Source organism: Megalops cyprinoides, chromosome 15 (assembly GCF_013368585.1).
Source record: "Megalops cyprinoides isolate fMegCyp1 chromosome 15, fMegCyp1.pri, whole genome shotgun sequence".
Classification (NCBI taxonomy): Eukaryota; Metazoa; Chordata; class Actinopteri; order Elopiformes; family Megalopidae; genus Megalops; species Megalops cyprinoides.
Genome location: NC_050597.1, coordinates 29,272,032 through 29,288,084, shown reverse-complemented (window position 1 = coordinate 29,288,084; position 16,053 = coordinate 29,272,032). Strand labels below are relative to the sequence as shown.

The 16,053-nt window shown below is 43.6% G+C and overlaps 1 protein-coding gene across 1 annotated transcript; it reads right to left on the bottom strand.

Moving 5' to 3' along the window:
• Positions 1-294: 294 nt before the first annotated feature.
• On the bottom strand, positions 295-15,436 carry hps1 (HPS1 biogenesis of lysosomal organelles complex 3 subunit 1). The gene is made up of 18 exons (XM_036546688.1): positions 15,284-15,436; positions 14,515-14,631; positions 13,471-13,605; positions 13,232-13,374; positions 12,428-12,536; positions 11,794-11,954; positions 11,149-11,251; positions 10,706-10,775; positions 10,523-10,584; positions 9,677-9,844; positions 9,012-9,191; positions 8,023-8,099; positions 7,394-7,525; positions 6,758-6,823; positions 5,905-6,049; positions 5,179-5,292; positions 3,833-3,915; positions 295-1,802 (listed from the first exon to the last, which is right to left on the bottom strand). The coding sequence occupies exons 2-18, from the start codon at positions 14,629-14,631 to the stop codon at positions 1,640-1,642; spliced, it is 2,028 nt and encodes a 675-aa protein (XP_036402581.1). The 5' UTR covers positions 15,284-15,436; the 3' UTR covers positions 295-1,639.
• Positions 15,437-16,053: the final 617 nt, after the last annotated feature.

Below are 16,053 nucleotides of genomic sequence, written 5' to 3'. Positions count from 1 at the left end.
GCAGTAGTACTTGGATGGAAAAAATAAAAATGAACAAAGTGCTTAAACCATGTGCTTGGAGTATTTCATTTAACATTTTTCAGACACTTTGACTAGTTTAGAAGAACCAGTAAAAGAAAGTATAATGACGTACTCCACAGAGCTGATTTACTCATGAGCTCCTCATGTAAAATTACATTATCATCAATCATAATTACCAGTACACTAAGACTACTGGTACTCTTATCATACAATAGCATACACCAGTATACTCTGAAGGTCATTCACACGATTGAAAATCTTGGGTACATGAAAGTTTGAAAAGTTTAAATTTAAAAATCATACAGCTGTGATAAAACGATGTATTCAAAAGCTTGTTTGCTTTGAACATTTTTATACACAATATGAAGTGGACTCATTTTGTCACTGAAACAGTAGTTTAAGCTGCAGAGAATATTCATCTTGGACAGCTGGAGCGTGACAGTACAATCCTGCGTGTATGATACCATGAATAGCTTTCATCTGAAAACAGATGTGGCCCTACTCAGTTACAGAAAAGTTAACCTTATAAAACCCATAAAACATGGCCCTTGGAACTTACAACGAAGAATAATGTGAAGACGGAGGGTTGTGATTAACACAATCTCAGTGTATTGTGAATGCAATTCCCCACATTTGAAATACTAAATAAATGCTGTGGTGGCTTGGTGGTGGTACTTGGTTTTTCCAAATGTTAATATTATATTCAGTACAGAGCATGCACAGCCTTGAGACCGAGCGCTAACACTTCCAGACTCTACTTGTGATTCGTTCGTGAAAAGGCGGCTGGCGCATTTAACAGAGAAAGCGAGAGAAAGTGCTTGTGTCAATCACCACAGATCAGTGCTGAGCAGTCCTGCTGGGTTTTTTGGTCTCATTGTCTGACAGCAGCACAGCGTCTACGCGAGTGCAAAAACACAGAAGTGGTCTATATAAGGTGCTGACACTGCGGTGCTGTTCCTTACAGGAGAGTCACGCTAAGGGTACCTCACAGTGTAATGTCTCTGTATGGTGCATGAGTGTAACTGGTATTTACTGTAAACATCTACTCTTCTGGTCCAACACTGATGCTGATGCTTCAGCGTTGCGCAGGAGGTCAGCATTGCTTCAGCGTGTCGCTCAGGAGAGCAAGTGTCGCCCTGTCACTGATGACAATTTCAAACCAACTGTGGTCTTGTTCCCCAGGCACGCTGAACCCTAGCCCTGTTCACGACACTGGTGGGTCTTACCTCGGTGTCTCATCACCAGTTCAATTACCAATCTCTTTTTGCCTTGGCTAGCTACCTAGCTAGCTAGCTATTAATGTAACAGTTCGTTTGTAAGCCTGTGAGCTGTCTACGGTGAAACTGGGATTCACATTCCACAGACGTGATGGCATTTTGTCTGGGCTAGCTACTTAGCTAGCTTGGGAAAAGTTTCCACAACAGTAGAATGCCTACGCTCATCGATGACCCGGGCTACTATCCCGAGTGACGTGTTCAGGCAGTATAGTGACCCCCAAATGGCACACTGTTGTCGGGCTGGGGGGGTAGGGGGTTGTTTTATGGTGTAACGTGACACGCCTGCAGAGACAGTCCCAGGTCAGGCGGGGCAGGGGACGGACGGGAGGCTTGGAGGTCCTCTAGAGGAGGGGGATGCGGGATGGCTCCCACAGCTTGCGGGCCAGCTGGCAGCAGTGCTGTAGGACGTACTCGCTGGGGATGACCCCAAGGTGGACAGTCAGCAGCTCGTAGCACTTCACCACCTCGCCGTGGTGGTACTTGCTGTAGTACCTCAACAGCTTCCTGTAGGGGGAGATAACGTGGACACGAATCAGCTGAAAGCATTCACAAACGTGAAGTAGAACAATGTCTTAACCTTAACATTCTAAACCATCCTTATCTGTAGAGTAAGGCACAGTAGATATTTTGAATGCTTTATTAAAGATAATAATCATTTGAAGGCAAAAATGATTTAACGAAGACAAATTGATACATGAAGTACATTGAGGGTATTAGCATGAAAAGCATAAATACTAACAGCAGAGTACAGGGAAGAAGAGGCATGTCTTTTGGTGGTAAGAAAATGCATACCTGTGTCAAAGATCAATGATAGGTGAAAGATACATTAATGTTACAGGTACCCTTAGCATGCAATCCTTAGACACCTCTCAGAGATATCACATTTCACTGGACCGACATCAGTCAGTGAAGAATGCTTTCAAGATGCAAGAGCAGGGCCTGAAATTCATTTTTCAAAATGGGGGGGAATTCCCCCCTTAAATGCTTCACCTCAGATTGCATTTTGTCACTCTCCTCCAACTTAAGGGATTCTCTGAACTATATACATTGCTGTAATTTGTTGTCTCTTTCTCCTCCTCCTCTTTTAGTGGTCAGCTCTTTGAGCTGCATCAGTGTCCTTAGTCTTTCTTTTGGTGGCTCCCTTTTCTCTTGCCTCCATGCTCTATTCTCTCCCTGTAATCTGTCTGCTCCGCTTCATCTCTTTTCACTTGATAATAGCTCTGTTAAAATCAAACTGCTCTCAGGGAGGGCCAAGCTCTGAAATGAGCATCAGATTGGTGAGGTCTGTATTACTCAGTGAATTTCTGAATTTAGTTTTAATCCTGTTTTGTGTGCTGACGTTCACATGACACACTTGCAACTGGTATGATTATAGCTGTCTTAATGAGTTTCTCCATTTCAGTGAATACAACACATGTTCATGCAACACAGTCTCTGCAAACTGTTGAAAGGAAAACGAAGCATACGAGTCACTGGAAGCCATGACTTACTTCAGCACTGCAAACTCTGACCGAGCTTCCTCTACACTTACATTACACGAGAAGTGTGACAGTAGGTTTTCAAGTTTCTCTGCACCATAGAGAGAGAAATTTTCAGAGGACTGTTTTGCTACAACGGCTTTTTTTGGTTCCAAAACAGTGAACCATGACAGAATATCCATTGTGTCAGCAGGGAATCTCCTGTCAATTTCATCTATCAAGGATCCTACATACCTGCTCTTCATGTCATCAAAGGCTGGTTTTTGAGTGTTTAAGTCAAAAATGTATGAGGAACTGTATGAGGAACGCCATCTGAGTGGCGACTTAGACGTTTTGTAACATTGGCTGGTAAAAGGCGTGGCACCGTACATTTTACAAATCGAGCAGCTCATTTCACCGTTGTTATGTTCGAGCCATGGATATATTCTGAGCCAGTCAGCCTGAAACTTGTCTTTGGACTGCTGCTTCACCTTAGTAACGTTACCGTTACCTGTCTGAGGAACCTGAGGATTAACGTTGTTAACGTTGACATCACTGGCACTGCCGTTTGCGCTAGTCCTTTCAGGTTCCAGTGTTTTTTTCTGAGCGGGTTCCACTTCAGATGATGTAGATTTACATTTTAGCCAGCGGTCCATGTTTGCATGTTGCAAGTTCATATCATTGAAATCTGTCTGTATGCTAGTGAGAGATGCTGCAACAGCAGAGGGGGCTTGTAGCCTTGTAGAGAGAGGGAGAGAGAGCGCGCCAAGTGTGTTGTCCAGGGCGGAAGTCAGTCCGTCTGATGCAGCACTTCCGGCCAATCGTCCCGCATTCCGCACCGGCGCAAACATTGGCTGAACATTATTAGACATCGCTGTAAATGTGTGCGGGAATTTCCCGCATTATAAGTGCTAGATTTGCAGGAATCGATGAAATTATGCGCAATACCCGCAATCCCGCCGTGAAATTCAAGCCCTGAAGAATGATGCAGCCTTGCCCAGTATGTTATGTGTGCACTCATTGTAGTCGTAGGTCAGGTCCTCCCTTAGAATAAATACGATGTGCCGTGTTTGTTACCTGTAGTAATCCCATGCTAGCATTCCTATGGGTGCAGAATCATCAGGGAGAATAGGAAGGTCAATCACATCCAGTTTGTAGCCCTGTTGGGACAGTGTAACCACATTAGACCACATCCAGCCTGATACTGAAACCAGATTAGACCACATCCATCTTGACAATGAAACAGCTTTAGACCACATCCAGCTTGTAGCCCTGATGGGATACTGAAACCACATTGGACCACATCCAGCCTGACACTGAAACCAGATTAGACCACATCCAGTGCTGGGTCAGGGAATCAGCACATAAAAATTACTGAAAAAAATAAATATTACTAAAACCAAAATCACACATACAGCTAAAAGGTGCTGAAAACAAAAAGTGGTAAGGGAGAATTTATGTTATGGCTGTTAATAAGGACCATTATTTCACACTGAAAAGGAAAGCAACTAGTTAGACATCATGGGATTACACCTGAGCAACAAGACCATGGATTACAAATATGGGATACTGGATTTCAACCCAGTTTGGAGAATCTTCAGTAAAACAACTGCATTTCAACCCAGTCTAGAGAATTCTCACCAGTGGCGGCGGATAATCTGGAAACAGGCAAAGCCCAAACACTACCTTTAAATCTATCATTACTTTCAACCTGTTCCCCTTTATCCTCCTTGATTAACAATAAAACAAATACTTCACAGAATAATCAACACAAATCGAGTTATTAGAATTAGAATAAATGATTATGCTTGCGAATTTGTGTGCTATTGCGAAAGCTACAGCATGAGATTGTTTAATTAACAAGGATGGCAACTTGAATAATTAAGTGGCAAGTAATCCCAAAGCTTTCTCTTAAATGTTTCACATTATAGCTTTCTTGTGTTACAAAATTCAAATTACAAAACAGAGCTAAATTTAGTTAAATTGATTTAGATTATTGAGAATAAACTTTTAGGTAAGATTGAGTGCAATGAACAGTAACATTTAGAACACAGACCTCACAAAAGTTGTGATGTGTCATGAGCATTTAATGTAATTTAAATCGATAAATGCCATCCTTTTTAATTAAACAATCTCACGTTGTAGTTTTCGCAAGAACACAAACTACAGACAATCTGCGGTGTTTCGCGAGCATAATCATTTATTCTAATTACTCAATTCGTGTTTGTTTTATTGTTAATTAAGGAGGATAAAGGGGAACAGGATGAAAGTAATGATAGATTTAAAGGTAGTGTTTGGGCTTCCCCTGTTTCCAGCTCACCCGCTGCCACTGATGCTCAGTAAAACAACTGCATTTCAACCCAGTCTGGAGTTCAGTGAAACCGTTTTCTGTCAGGAGTGCAGACAGAAGCGGGGCAACTCACCGTCTCATTCTCGAACCACAGGAAGTAGCAGAAGTAGTAATCGCCGTCGCGGAGCGTGATGGTGGTGTAGCCCTTCTGCAGGTAGCGTCGTGCCGCCCCCACCAGAGTCCACACCTTGAGGACAAGAAGGAGGCAAAGGGGGAGCACAAACATCGCCCCTCTCACTTAACCAAGACTTCAGATTCAAGCTTTACCCAAGATCCCCATCAGCCTCCCCCGGAAAGGTGCCACATTCACATTGTGTTAGTACTGAGAACTGACTTTCTACACGTTTTCAAATTATATGGGCTCAACGGCTCATGGAGCTGCAGTATTTTGTGATGTAATTGTATAACTTTGGAACTAACGAAATGTAAAAAAAGAAAAGACATGAAGAGCCAAATCCTTGAATACTTGTTAGACTGAAAACTGGATGTCACATGAAGGAAAAAAATGCAACACGTGAATTGTGGTCATGTCGTAACACAGTGTTGTACAGTGTTCTGAGATCGGATGATTGGAGCAACAAACTAAACGTGCAGCTCCTGGTCAGAAACACTCAGGGCTGTTCTGTAGGATAAAGCAATATTGCTAAATACACCATCACATTTTGGCCTAGGCTTTCATCAAGATGATATCATGCTTTTTATTCATTCATTCAACTGTTAATGTGTGAACTAAAGCCAGGGCCGTTCCACCTATGCCTCAGCGAAGGGGGGGGGGGGGTTCCAGGGACTTGCGGCTTACCTTGCCTTTGATGAAATGAGCCAGAGGCCCCTTCCCCAGCTCTGAGGTGGAACGGTCCGTTACGTTAAGGGAGGGGGCGATCATCTGTCCAGCAGTGCGGTCCACGTAGATAAAGTGGATCAGTCCTGGAAACTCCTCCAGGTAGGTGGGAAGAGGATTAAGGGAAAGACACACGCTTCAGGGAGAAAACGCAGTGATGATAAATGTAGCTGGGCTGGGGTGACAGGTCAGTTCAATTTCGTCTCTATCAAGGCTGCAAATCAATGCAAAACTGTTTTGGCATTCAGGGGTGACAACTTTTCAAAGATGGTAACAACCCTGGCCTTATATCCGCAGTAGCAGTGATATGGAGACAAGGCTTTCAACTCACAGAACTGACACCTGCCACAACCGGTCATCAGCGTTGCCATCCAATCAAAGTCTCTGATTTGGACTTAAGGCCTTTTAATTGATGGAATTTTAAGAGTTGAAGCAAAGACAATGCTACATAAGTTATCCCAGTACTGTATGTGTAATACTCTCACTCACAACGAACTTTCTGACTACTCCACTGCTCTCTCTTCAACAAGTAATTGTGGTTAACACAGACGTTCTATTATGGCCAGATATTCAGCTTCAATGCTGTTTCCGTCCTCTGTCTAGGATGTTGCGGTTTCTTAACAGAACATTCCGGTGCTGTCTGCCATTCTTATGGATGTTCCATTATTAACGGGCATAGATATTGAGCCAGCAAATAAAAATCTGGCAGAGACAAAACAGTCAGTGTGATGCACACCGAGTTGGCGATCTGATTCATTTATGAAGCATCTGTGCTATTAAGGTCATCTACTACAGGACTCCCTGGACAGGATATGACACCATAGTAATGTTCCTCTTGCTCTTCACCAGCAGGAAGTCCTTCCAGTCCATCAGCTTCTCCCTGGAACACAGTGAAGGAATGTTGATCTCTACAGCCAGTGAAAAGCGGGTGGGAACCACCGAAAATCTAAAGCTCTGACACAAGGAGTCTAGGATATGAACCCTACTGACATAATTATTGTTTAGCGCCAGACCAAGACTATACTGACAGCCAGTCTTTTTGAGTGTAATGATATTTGTAAACATATTATATTATTGTAGCTGGCTACAAGTGTGAAATAATGGTCCTTTTTAACAGCCATAACATAAATTCTCCCTTACCACTTTTTGTTTTCAGCACATTATTTTATAATATACATATTTATATTATTACTAAAGACACTGCTACTTTGGCACTTTCATATATTTTTTTCATAACCTTTCAGTGAGATGTACAATTCCATTAAAACTTTTTGTTGCATAATTTATTTTTCAGGTTTTGAATATGATCTAGCGATTGAAGCTTTTTTGTTTTATTCATCCACATCGACTGATGAGTACATTTTCTTCCCAGACAAATAAAACTTAGCGAGCATATTTTGAAATAAGCGCTGGAGGTGAGCCCTATTGGCCAGATTCAGCCCATACGTACTGCACCATGGCGAGGGCCCTGTCCTGCAGGCTGGGAGACAGGCGCTGAGCGCCCCCTAGTGTCTCTGCGACAAAGCACTGCCTGTACACGGCACACAGCTGGGTCTTCATGCTCCGGCACCAGGGCAGCAGCCTGCAGAGACAGTATGCACAGCAATGCGCTGGTCACAGATACGCAACACTAACACAGGGATCGCCAAAACACATACACACACAAACACACACACAGTCCAGTAACTGACTGACAAGGTTACCAATAGTCTCCACCTATATTAACCATAAAGTCTGCCATCCTTCAATATTTAGGCTTTGAATGCACTGCACACTCGATCAGAATAAATGCAATAGCACTTCCTATGCAGTACTGAATTAACACAAAGCAGTATAAATCTCCAGCTTTGCCTGGTGCTGTACTACATTAGCTGAAAGTGAACTTTAAGTAAATGGTGTGTGTGTGTGTGTGTGTGTGGGGGGGGGGGGGGGGGGGGTGTGTATGTGTGTGTGTGTGTGTGTGTATGTCTGTGTGTGGGTCTGTTTGTTTCTTGCTTCTGTCCTGGGACCATAAACCAGCAGAGGCAGCAGATAATAAACGCTGTGAGCAAGGAGGAAGAGTGCAGCAGCCATACTCACTCCTTGCTGACTCCTGGGCCTGTCCGAGAGAAAGCCTTGCTCTTGAACTCTGCCCAGGCATTCTGCAGCTGGGAGGTCTGAACACAGAGACAGGGAGTTATAGAAGGTCTGAACACTGAGGAAGGGGGTTAAAGAGGGACTGAACACAGAGACAGGAATTTCAGATCCATGAAAAGCACTGTATAAAGGCAATTCATCACTATTAATAACACCAGTGTTATTACTCTTGATGCTATTACATTACAATGTTGTTACTTAGCAGATGGTCTCATCCAGAGCGAGAATTAGCTTAGCACAGCTTATAATTTCTGCCATGTTATCCATTTATACAGCTGGTCTGTACTGAGGCAATTCAGGTCAACTATTTTGCCCAAGCATACAACAGCAATGGTCACCTAGGAACTTAACCAGCAACCTTTGGGCTATGAGCCCTGCTCCTTAACCTTATTTACATTTTACATTTATTCATTTAGCAGACGCTTTAATCCAAAGCGACTTACATAGGTTACAGTTCTTTACAATGTCATCCATTTATACAGCTGGATATTTACTGAGGCAATTGCGGGTTAAGTACCTTGCCCAAGGGTACAGCAGCAGTGTCCCAGCGGGGATCGAACCGGGAACCTTTCGGTTACGAGTCCTGCTCCTTAACCATTATGCTACATTATTATTATTTTTGAGGTAGCTCCTGGGACAAACAACAGTACACTCAAAAATCCAATCCACTCCAAGAGAAGTGACCTTACAGCACATCTATGGGTTATTCCCATTAAAAAAAAAATCAACCCAGGGAAAGTGCTTGGTTGGATCTGGCCATCATTTATCAGGCCTGTACATCCAGCCAAACATTCTTTGCAGCTTAAATTTTGAAAAACTCATCATTTGATCCATCAATGCTGAGGTGGGCAGTTTTGGCAAGACTCTGACTGTCCACAAGTTTCACTTCTGGCTCTGTGTTTCCCCTCTCCCCTGACCTGATCCCTGCTGACCTGAACGTCACTGCCTCCCAGGGCTCGGATGAACTTGTCCATCTTGCTGCGGAGGTCGTGGAGGGGGGGCTGGCCGCGGGGGGTGACGGCTCCCTCTGGCCCCTCCCTCAGCCTCTTCTCCAGGTTGGTGAATGTGTCCAGAAAGTAGTAGACGGATATCGCCACTTGACTGTTGGGGATCTGTGGAAAGAGAATGCAGGGAAGTAAATACCTTATAAATGTCAACATACGAGTCACAGCAGACTGTCAATGGTCATAATGCTGATCCAACAAGAATGAGATGAGATAGATCACATTAACTGATATCACCTATGAAGTGTTATTAAGATAGCTCCTAATGATTTCAACTAGTTAATAGTTTACATCCACACTCATCGGTTCAGCTAATAATAGTAAATAAGACAACAGCACTAAAAACAAAAAAGATAAAATTTATGTTCATCATTATAATTCAAACTAACCCTTCCAAGGTGAATTGAATTGGCAGCATTTCAAAACAACGATTTTCCTCACTTCACACATGAAAATGGTGCAATCCTGCCACCATGTGGCTCTCCTGAGAGCTGAATCCCCTTTCGGTTCTGAAGTTCAGCCTCCTACACCTCAGGACCCACTGCAAGAGCACACTGGATTGTAAATGAATAGGAAACCTAGTCTTGCCAGACCTTCGTCAGCAGTACCAGTGTGATGCCAGGCCACAGCTGCAGGCAGTACATGGAGTGAGGCATCATGGGACAGTAGCCCTCCTTGATGGTGGCCTCTAGAAAGACTCTGGAAGGGGTCGCAGGGTCAGGGGGCGGGAATTCCAAGGCCTGGAGGCTGTCCTCTGCCATCTGAAATCAGAGTCACATGTCAAAAAAAAACCCCTCATTTCAGCCACAGGCAGAATTAAGCCCAGAAATAAGCACCAAACATTATGCACTTCGGATGAAATCCAGCTTACGCAATGAATTACTAGGTTTGTAGTGTTGTCTTCTAATTGGTCGATTAACATCTGACAAATTATTCAGCACGGGTATTTCATCAGGATCCTATGAGAATTAGTCACACTGACAAAACTAGTGCATTGCAACCTGAGAAAGCAGTTCACATTTCCACATCATCACATAATGCCACATTGGAAGAGTGATTCCAGTAATGTGTCTTTCCTGTGTCTTTGTGTCTTTCCTGTGGTAGCCTATTGGTAGCCCATGATTTCTCAGGGCTCAAATTTTTAATATTACTGAATTTTACAGTTACATTATAGTATTGATGATACCTGTAGTTATGTTTATATATGTATTTATTGCTTCTTTTTTCTTGTATATTGTTTTTCTCTATGTTTTTTAATTATTTCTTTTACGTTTGTTATCCATTCATTTATTTTTACATCACTAATTTCATTTTTCATCATATTGTCCTGTACAGGAAACCAACGTAAAGCAAACAATACACTTGTATGTTTTTCAGAGAGAAAAGTACTCTAAAAGTTAAAAAAAACAAACAAAAACAAGAAAGGTGGCGAAGCCCACTTGAATGTCTGGATCGACGAACTGGAAGACTGGAGTGTCGTTCCCCTCCGCCCCTCCTGCACCTGCGGAGGGAGAGAAGGCTGGGGTCACACCTACAGATGCATAGAGCTCCAGCGGCGGCGGCGGCTGGGAGGGGCGGCGGGGCCGCCGGCTCCCCCTTTCGGCGCTCAGGCCGAGGCTCACCTGAGCTGCCCTGGGTTGGGGAGGGCTCTGGAGTGTAGAAGACGTCAGGCGCTGAAGCGTTCTCCGTGTCCTAAATGCAGATGCACGGACGCACGTGCACACACATGCGCACATTTAAATACACAAATGCATAACACATGCATAAGCACACTCTCACACACACATGAACACATGCGCGCACACCCGCACACAAATACATTTGTACACACAAATGTACTCACACACACATAAACACACATACACACATGCACGCATGCACACATGCGCGCACGCACACACACACACACGTGCAACATTCCTTATGGTTTAACGTCAAAGCCTATGCCTTCTACTCCACTTTCAGAGGAAGAAACCAGGCTACTAGAAACTCGTGTTCTGGGAAATGCTATTAATTATCAAAAGTCACATGCTGGGGCCTGTGTCACGACCCCTGGGCAGCCCACCTCGGGTGTCGTGTCCTCCACATCACTGTTGCTAGGATACAGGTTCTGCACCATCAGAATCAAGGCCAGCAGGTCAGAAGACGTGAGGTTGCTGGCGTTTCGGCTGCGGGAGGAAAAAAGCACATTATACAGTAGCAATCAGAGCCGCCTGCCAGAAGCTAAAGGGAAGGATGGACCCCCCACTGCCTGCTGTGCTGTACACCTGTTCTCATCTGACAGCTCTCAGCATGTGTATAGCTAAAAATATATTATCAGTATTTGGTCTGAATTAGGTCTGTTTTAACACACCTAATATTAATTCGTTTAGCATGGGGAAACTTATAGGAGGGGCCTCAAGGGCACAAACTCTTTCCAGAAGGCCTGCCGAGTGACTGCTCTAGGTCAGTTATTCTGCTGAAATGCTACATGTGATTCAATAAGAGCAAAGAAATTCTCAGTCACCTGTATTAGTTTAACAGAATGAATTAATCCAATTATGTAATTAAAAGTCTCAGACTGTACAGAAGCCAGAAACATCTCTGGCGCTTTAGAGCTAGGGCTGCCCACCCCTGCTCTAGGCCACGGACAGCTCAGATTCTAACTGCTTGGACTCCTGCGGAAACACAGAGCATGTGGGGTAACAGCGCCCCCTGGTGAAAGGTGTACCTGGAGTAGAAGGCCAGCAGCTTGGTGTGCACCAGGATAAAGGCGTGCAGCACCTCCTCTCCTGCCCGCTCCACGCTGCTGTTGATCTGCTGGACCAGCCGGCGCTCCAGGAACTCAATGCACTGCTCACAGAGAGTGGGATGAATCAGCCGCTCGACAGCCTGAGAGGGAGAGGGAGAGAGAGAGAGACATAACGGAGACGGTTAAACCTGAGTAAACGACCACGTCAGGAGTCCACACTCTCCTGAGCAGATTCCTCCTGTCACTGAGTCAGACTTAACTCCCGATTCAAATTACAATTCCAACTGCCAATTTGCTGCCCAGTTCCAATGCATTACATTCCATTCAACTTAATTTTTATATTACCCCAGTTGGAAATTTGGTATGCAGGCAGTGTATATATGAACAAAAACACAGTGGGGACACCCACACAAAAAAATGAAGTCTCACCCAAATGACACAGATTAATGGAGCTCCGTTTAGACCACAGAAAAAATAACCAGTCAAGGTCGATATACCATTTTGTTTGCCTTCCCTTTATGTAGAGACACGGTAACTGCAACAGATATGATAAACAATGACCTAATATATCAAAACGAAGAAATAAGTACAGTATTAAAAATAGAGCTATAACCTCCACCATGAAGCTTTGGTCCTGCTCTCTAAGGCGACTGTAAGTTCCCAGAAGGCCTTGAAGCTTCTTCCACAGGAAATTCCTTTGATCTGTATCTTGAGGACGGAGTCTGAAGATGACAGCAAGAGCTTAATGTATTAAGAAAGTGGCAACACTGTACTTGAAACTTGTGAACAACCACCACAGTGTTCCCCATGTTGAAGTGATTGGGAAAAGCTAACATAAGCTAGCTAACACACTTGCTTGGTAATACACCGAGCAAACAATTTATTTGATGCAAGCACCTGTAATGCATTATATTAATTATGTACACACAGTCCTGTTAAGTTATTTCAATATGCTATAAGAAAAATGTTTTCGTCATTTTCAGCAAAAAGGACATCAGCATCATGAATACAACAGTTAGCTCAACAATATTTTTACTCAATAAGAAAAGCCAGAAAAAAGCCCAAAAAATTCTGCACCAAATAGCAGTTAACTAGAGAAAATGTCTCAAAATTCAAGCAATATTCTTGTCAATTTTGCCAAATTTGCTAAAGTTACAGATTATTAAACAAATAATTATTATAATTTTAAACAAATGACCAAAATTTCACATAGCTGGAACTTCCTTCGTAGCTTGGCCATGCTGGGGGCTGACAGCTGTATGATGAAAGTACCGCCATAGACTGGGTATGTGTACCCGAGTACTGCTACTGTACACAGCATGAAATTATTAAACATGCTGAGGAAAGGTTAAGCTAGTTTGCCTGCTGTTGTACTTGTGTTAAAGCCCGCGGTTGGAAGGTAGTGAAATTCCCCTACTCTTTCCGCAGGAGGGGGCTGCTGAGTGTCACCATCCCAAACAGGACCTCTGTCAGCTTCCTTGTCACGTAGATCTTCCTCCTCAGGTCCTCCTCCCTCTCGTCTCCATCCCCGTTCACAGCGATGTACAGGCACTCCTCAAACTACGGGGCATAGCAAATCAGCACAAACGAGCGCCAGGCTCGTTCGTCTGGCACACAGCACTCTGGGTAACCGCCCGGGGGTCAGTGGGAACATACCTGGTGCAGGACATAGATGTGGTTGCTCTCTGTGCTGAAGGAGGTGTAGCAGTCATCGATCCTGTCAATCATGCTGCTGCAGGAGATGATGATGGGAGCGAAACGTGTGTTGAGACTGTCCTCGAAGGCTGGGGGCTAAGGGTGAGAAGAAGAGGCATTCAGACCAGCTTTCTCTCAAGGGTTCACATATCACGTGGCAACCTCCCCACGGCAGAAGGGGGAGGAGTCGAACAGTTTTATCACTGCTGGTCACAGGGCGATCGTTCCTACCAGCGGTGATGAAACTGTTCAACAACTGTGCAACAACTCATTGCAATCAAGTATGAAACCCCTCATGCGCAATACATTAAGTGCAATACGTGCAATAAGCACACTATGGACATTACCAGAATTCTGCAACTGTCATTTTCATGGTGCAGTTTGTGGTTGCAGTATTTATTGTCCTATATCTACTTATTGTCTTTATTGTCCTATGTGTTATGTTTATTTTATCTTATGTTGTAAAGGTTGTACGTCTGTTCCCAACATACCTGACTGTTGACACTGCAATTTCCTTCTTGGATCAATCGAGTATTATCTATCTATCTATCTATCACATGTTATTGCCACCTTCTATGTAAGTGGAGAAATAATGTTTCAAACTGCCAGCAGTATGGTGTGTACATTATGCAAATAAACATGTAATCAGGACGTTGCAGGGTCAAACCCTGGGTGGGGCACTGCTGCTGTACCCCTAAGCAAGATGCTTGAACCTACATCACATCTGTAAATGTTCCAGTCTCTAAAGGATAAAGTATAAAATATAAGCCATCTTAGACAATGTGCACATGTCTGTCTGCTAAGCAAATCTCAAACTAATATTCCAAGCGGCTTGAGGCCATTTACAGTATGTGTGTTGCTGACAGGAAAACGTATTTTTTCCTATACTGTTAAAAATTAAAACGTGCTACTTTAAACCTTTGAGTTCAGGCCGTTTAACTCCCATTCTCCGTTGGTTTAACACCCAACGAACACCCGCCGCGGGTGATGTGATGTCACTCCTACCTTCTGTCCTTCTTCGTGAGCTGCGCCATACTGCTCCTGGATGCTCTGCTCGAACTCTGGGTCCGACCAGTAGAAGAGAACCTCCGCGCTGTCGCTGGCCACTAGCAGGCACTTCATCTGGGAGAAGTCAGCAACCACAACACTCAGAACAACGCACTGCTGTCTCCTCTTAGCGGTGCGGAAGCAGACCTGTCCATTCGCCTTCCCATGCTGTCGGTACGCGTACAACCAAATATCTTAAGCATCAAAGCAATAAAGACGTGTTCGTTTGCGAAATAGAAGCAAAGTGTGAAAAGGGTGATTAAAAACTACCTCCACGACTTTTTGGTTTTCTTTATGAAGCGGTAGTTATATTCAAGTGCATTACACGCAGTTAAGATTAAGAGAAAATTAGAAAGCGGGTGTTCCAGTGGCCCACAATACCTCAGCTACAAATGTGCCTGACAGATGAAAGATTTTTCCAAATCAGTGCCTGCCCTTTTGCTAACTGAATGCGGTCATAAGATGAAGCGCGTGAGCTATCTAAATCTCTGCAGGCTTACTCGTGTTTTTGCACGTAGCGTCTGCACCGCGGAAGGGCTCGACTTTTTGGAATTCCGGAGCAGGATTTATCTCAAAGCTATTTCCACGATTAACCACGACCAAAATTCTCGTGTAGCTGGTCGCGTAAACATAAACAATAGAGCTATCTAGCTAGTTTGTGGACTACTGGCTACAGTACAAACCAGCTACAGTTGCTCATAAACATTGCCCACCAACTATAACTTACGCCTTGTGTGTTTGCTCAGATGTCAGGTTAGCCAAATTTCATATCTTCCCTCTGACACGGTGTGATACACGAGGTATCTGGAAACGCCACCTGTTAACATTTTGCCACATTTTTAGAAAAGTCCAAAACTTTCTTGCACTGCATATCTTTACTTCCGCGGCGAACTGTCACGTGTCCTGTATGTCACGTGGCCTTACTGTCCCTTCTGTCCCTGAAGCAAAGCAAACTGACTTGAGTCTGAGTGGCATTGCAACTCAGAGTTTTATTTTATTACTGGTAATGTCACTGTTTTTTTTCCCCAAAATGTTCAACAAAAGTTTTTCTTTCTCTTTGATTTACAATTAAATGCAATTCTTGCCCACAGTTTGGCAATCACCAAAATGAAGGAATGAATGGGAAAAAAAAAAAAAAAATATATATATATATATATATATATATAGGAAAAGAAACATTTGCATTTTTATTCAAAGTTAACAACAAATGTTGAATACATGAATTATAAGGTTTTATGTGCCCATCAGTAAGATCTAGGTATGTTGTTCCATGTCTCTATGTGCTCTGAACCATATGCTGACATCTGATGTCAGATATTGACCATTTGAATGGGAGGTCGGCTACAGCATCTCAGTTAAGCGTGTTTGGAGGTACAATTGCTGATGTGGGCTACCTCATGAAACAGCTGCATGATTTTCTAAATTGATTTATGATGCCTACACCTCTGGAAGTGAGGCTGAAGGACTGATATGATGGGTTATGGTCTGGTTCTTACC

Excerpts from the sequence above, each read along its gene's own strand:
- hps1 (XM_036546688.1), bottom strand. The coding sequence starts at position 14,631 with ATGAAGTGCCTGCTAGTGGCCAGCGACAGCGCGGAGGTTCTCTTCTAC. Across the intron at positions 13,606-14,514 it reads CTCACGAAGAAGGACAGAAG|CCCCCAGCCTTCGAGGACAG; the intron begins GTAGGAGTGACA and ends TCTCACCCTTAG. Across the intron at positions 8,100-9,011 it reads TGGGAGGCAGTGACGTTCAG|ACCTCCCAGCTGCAGAATGC; the intron begins GTCAGCAGGGAT and ends CTCTGTGTTCAG.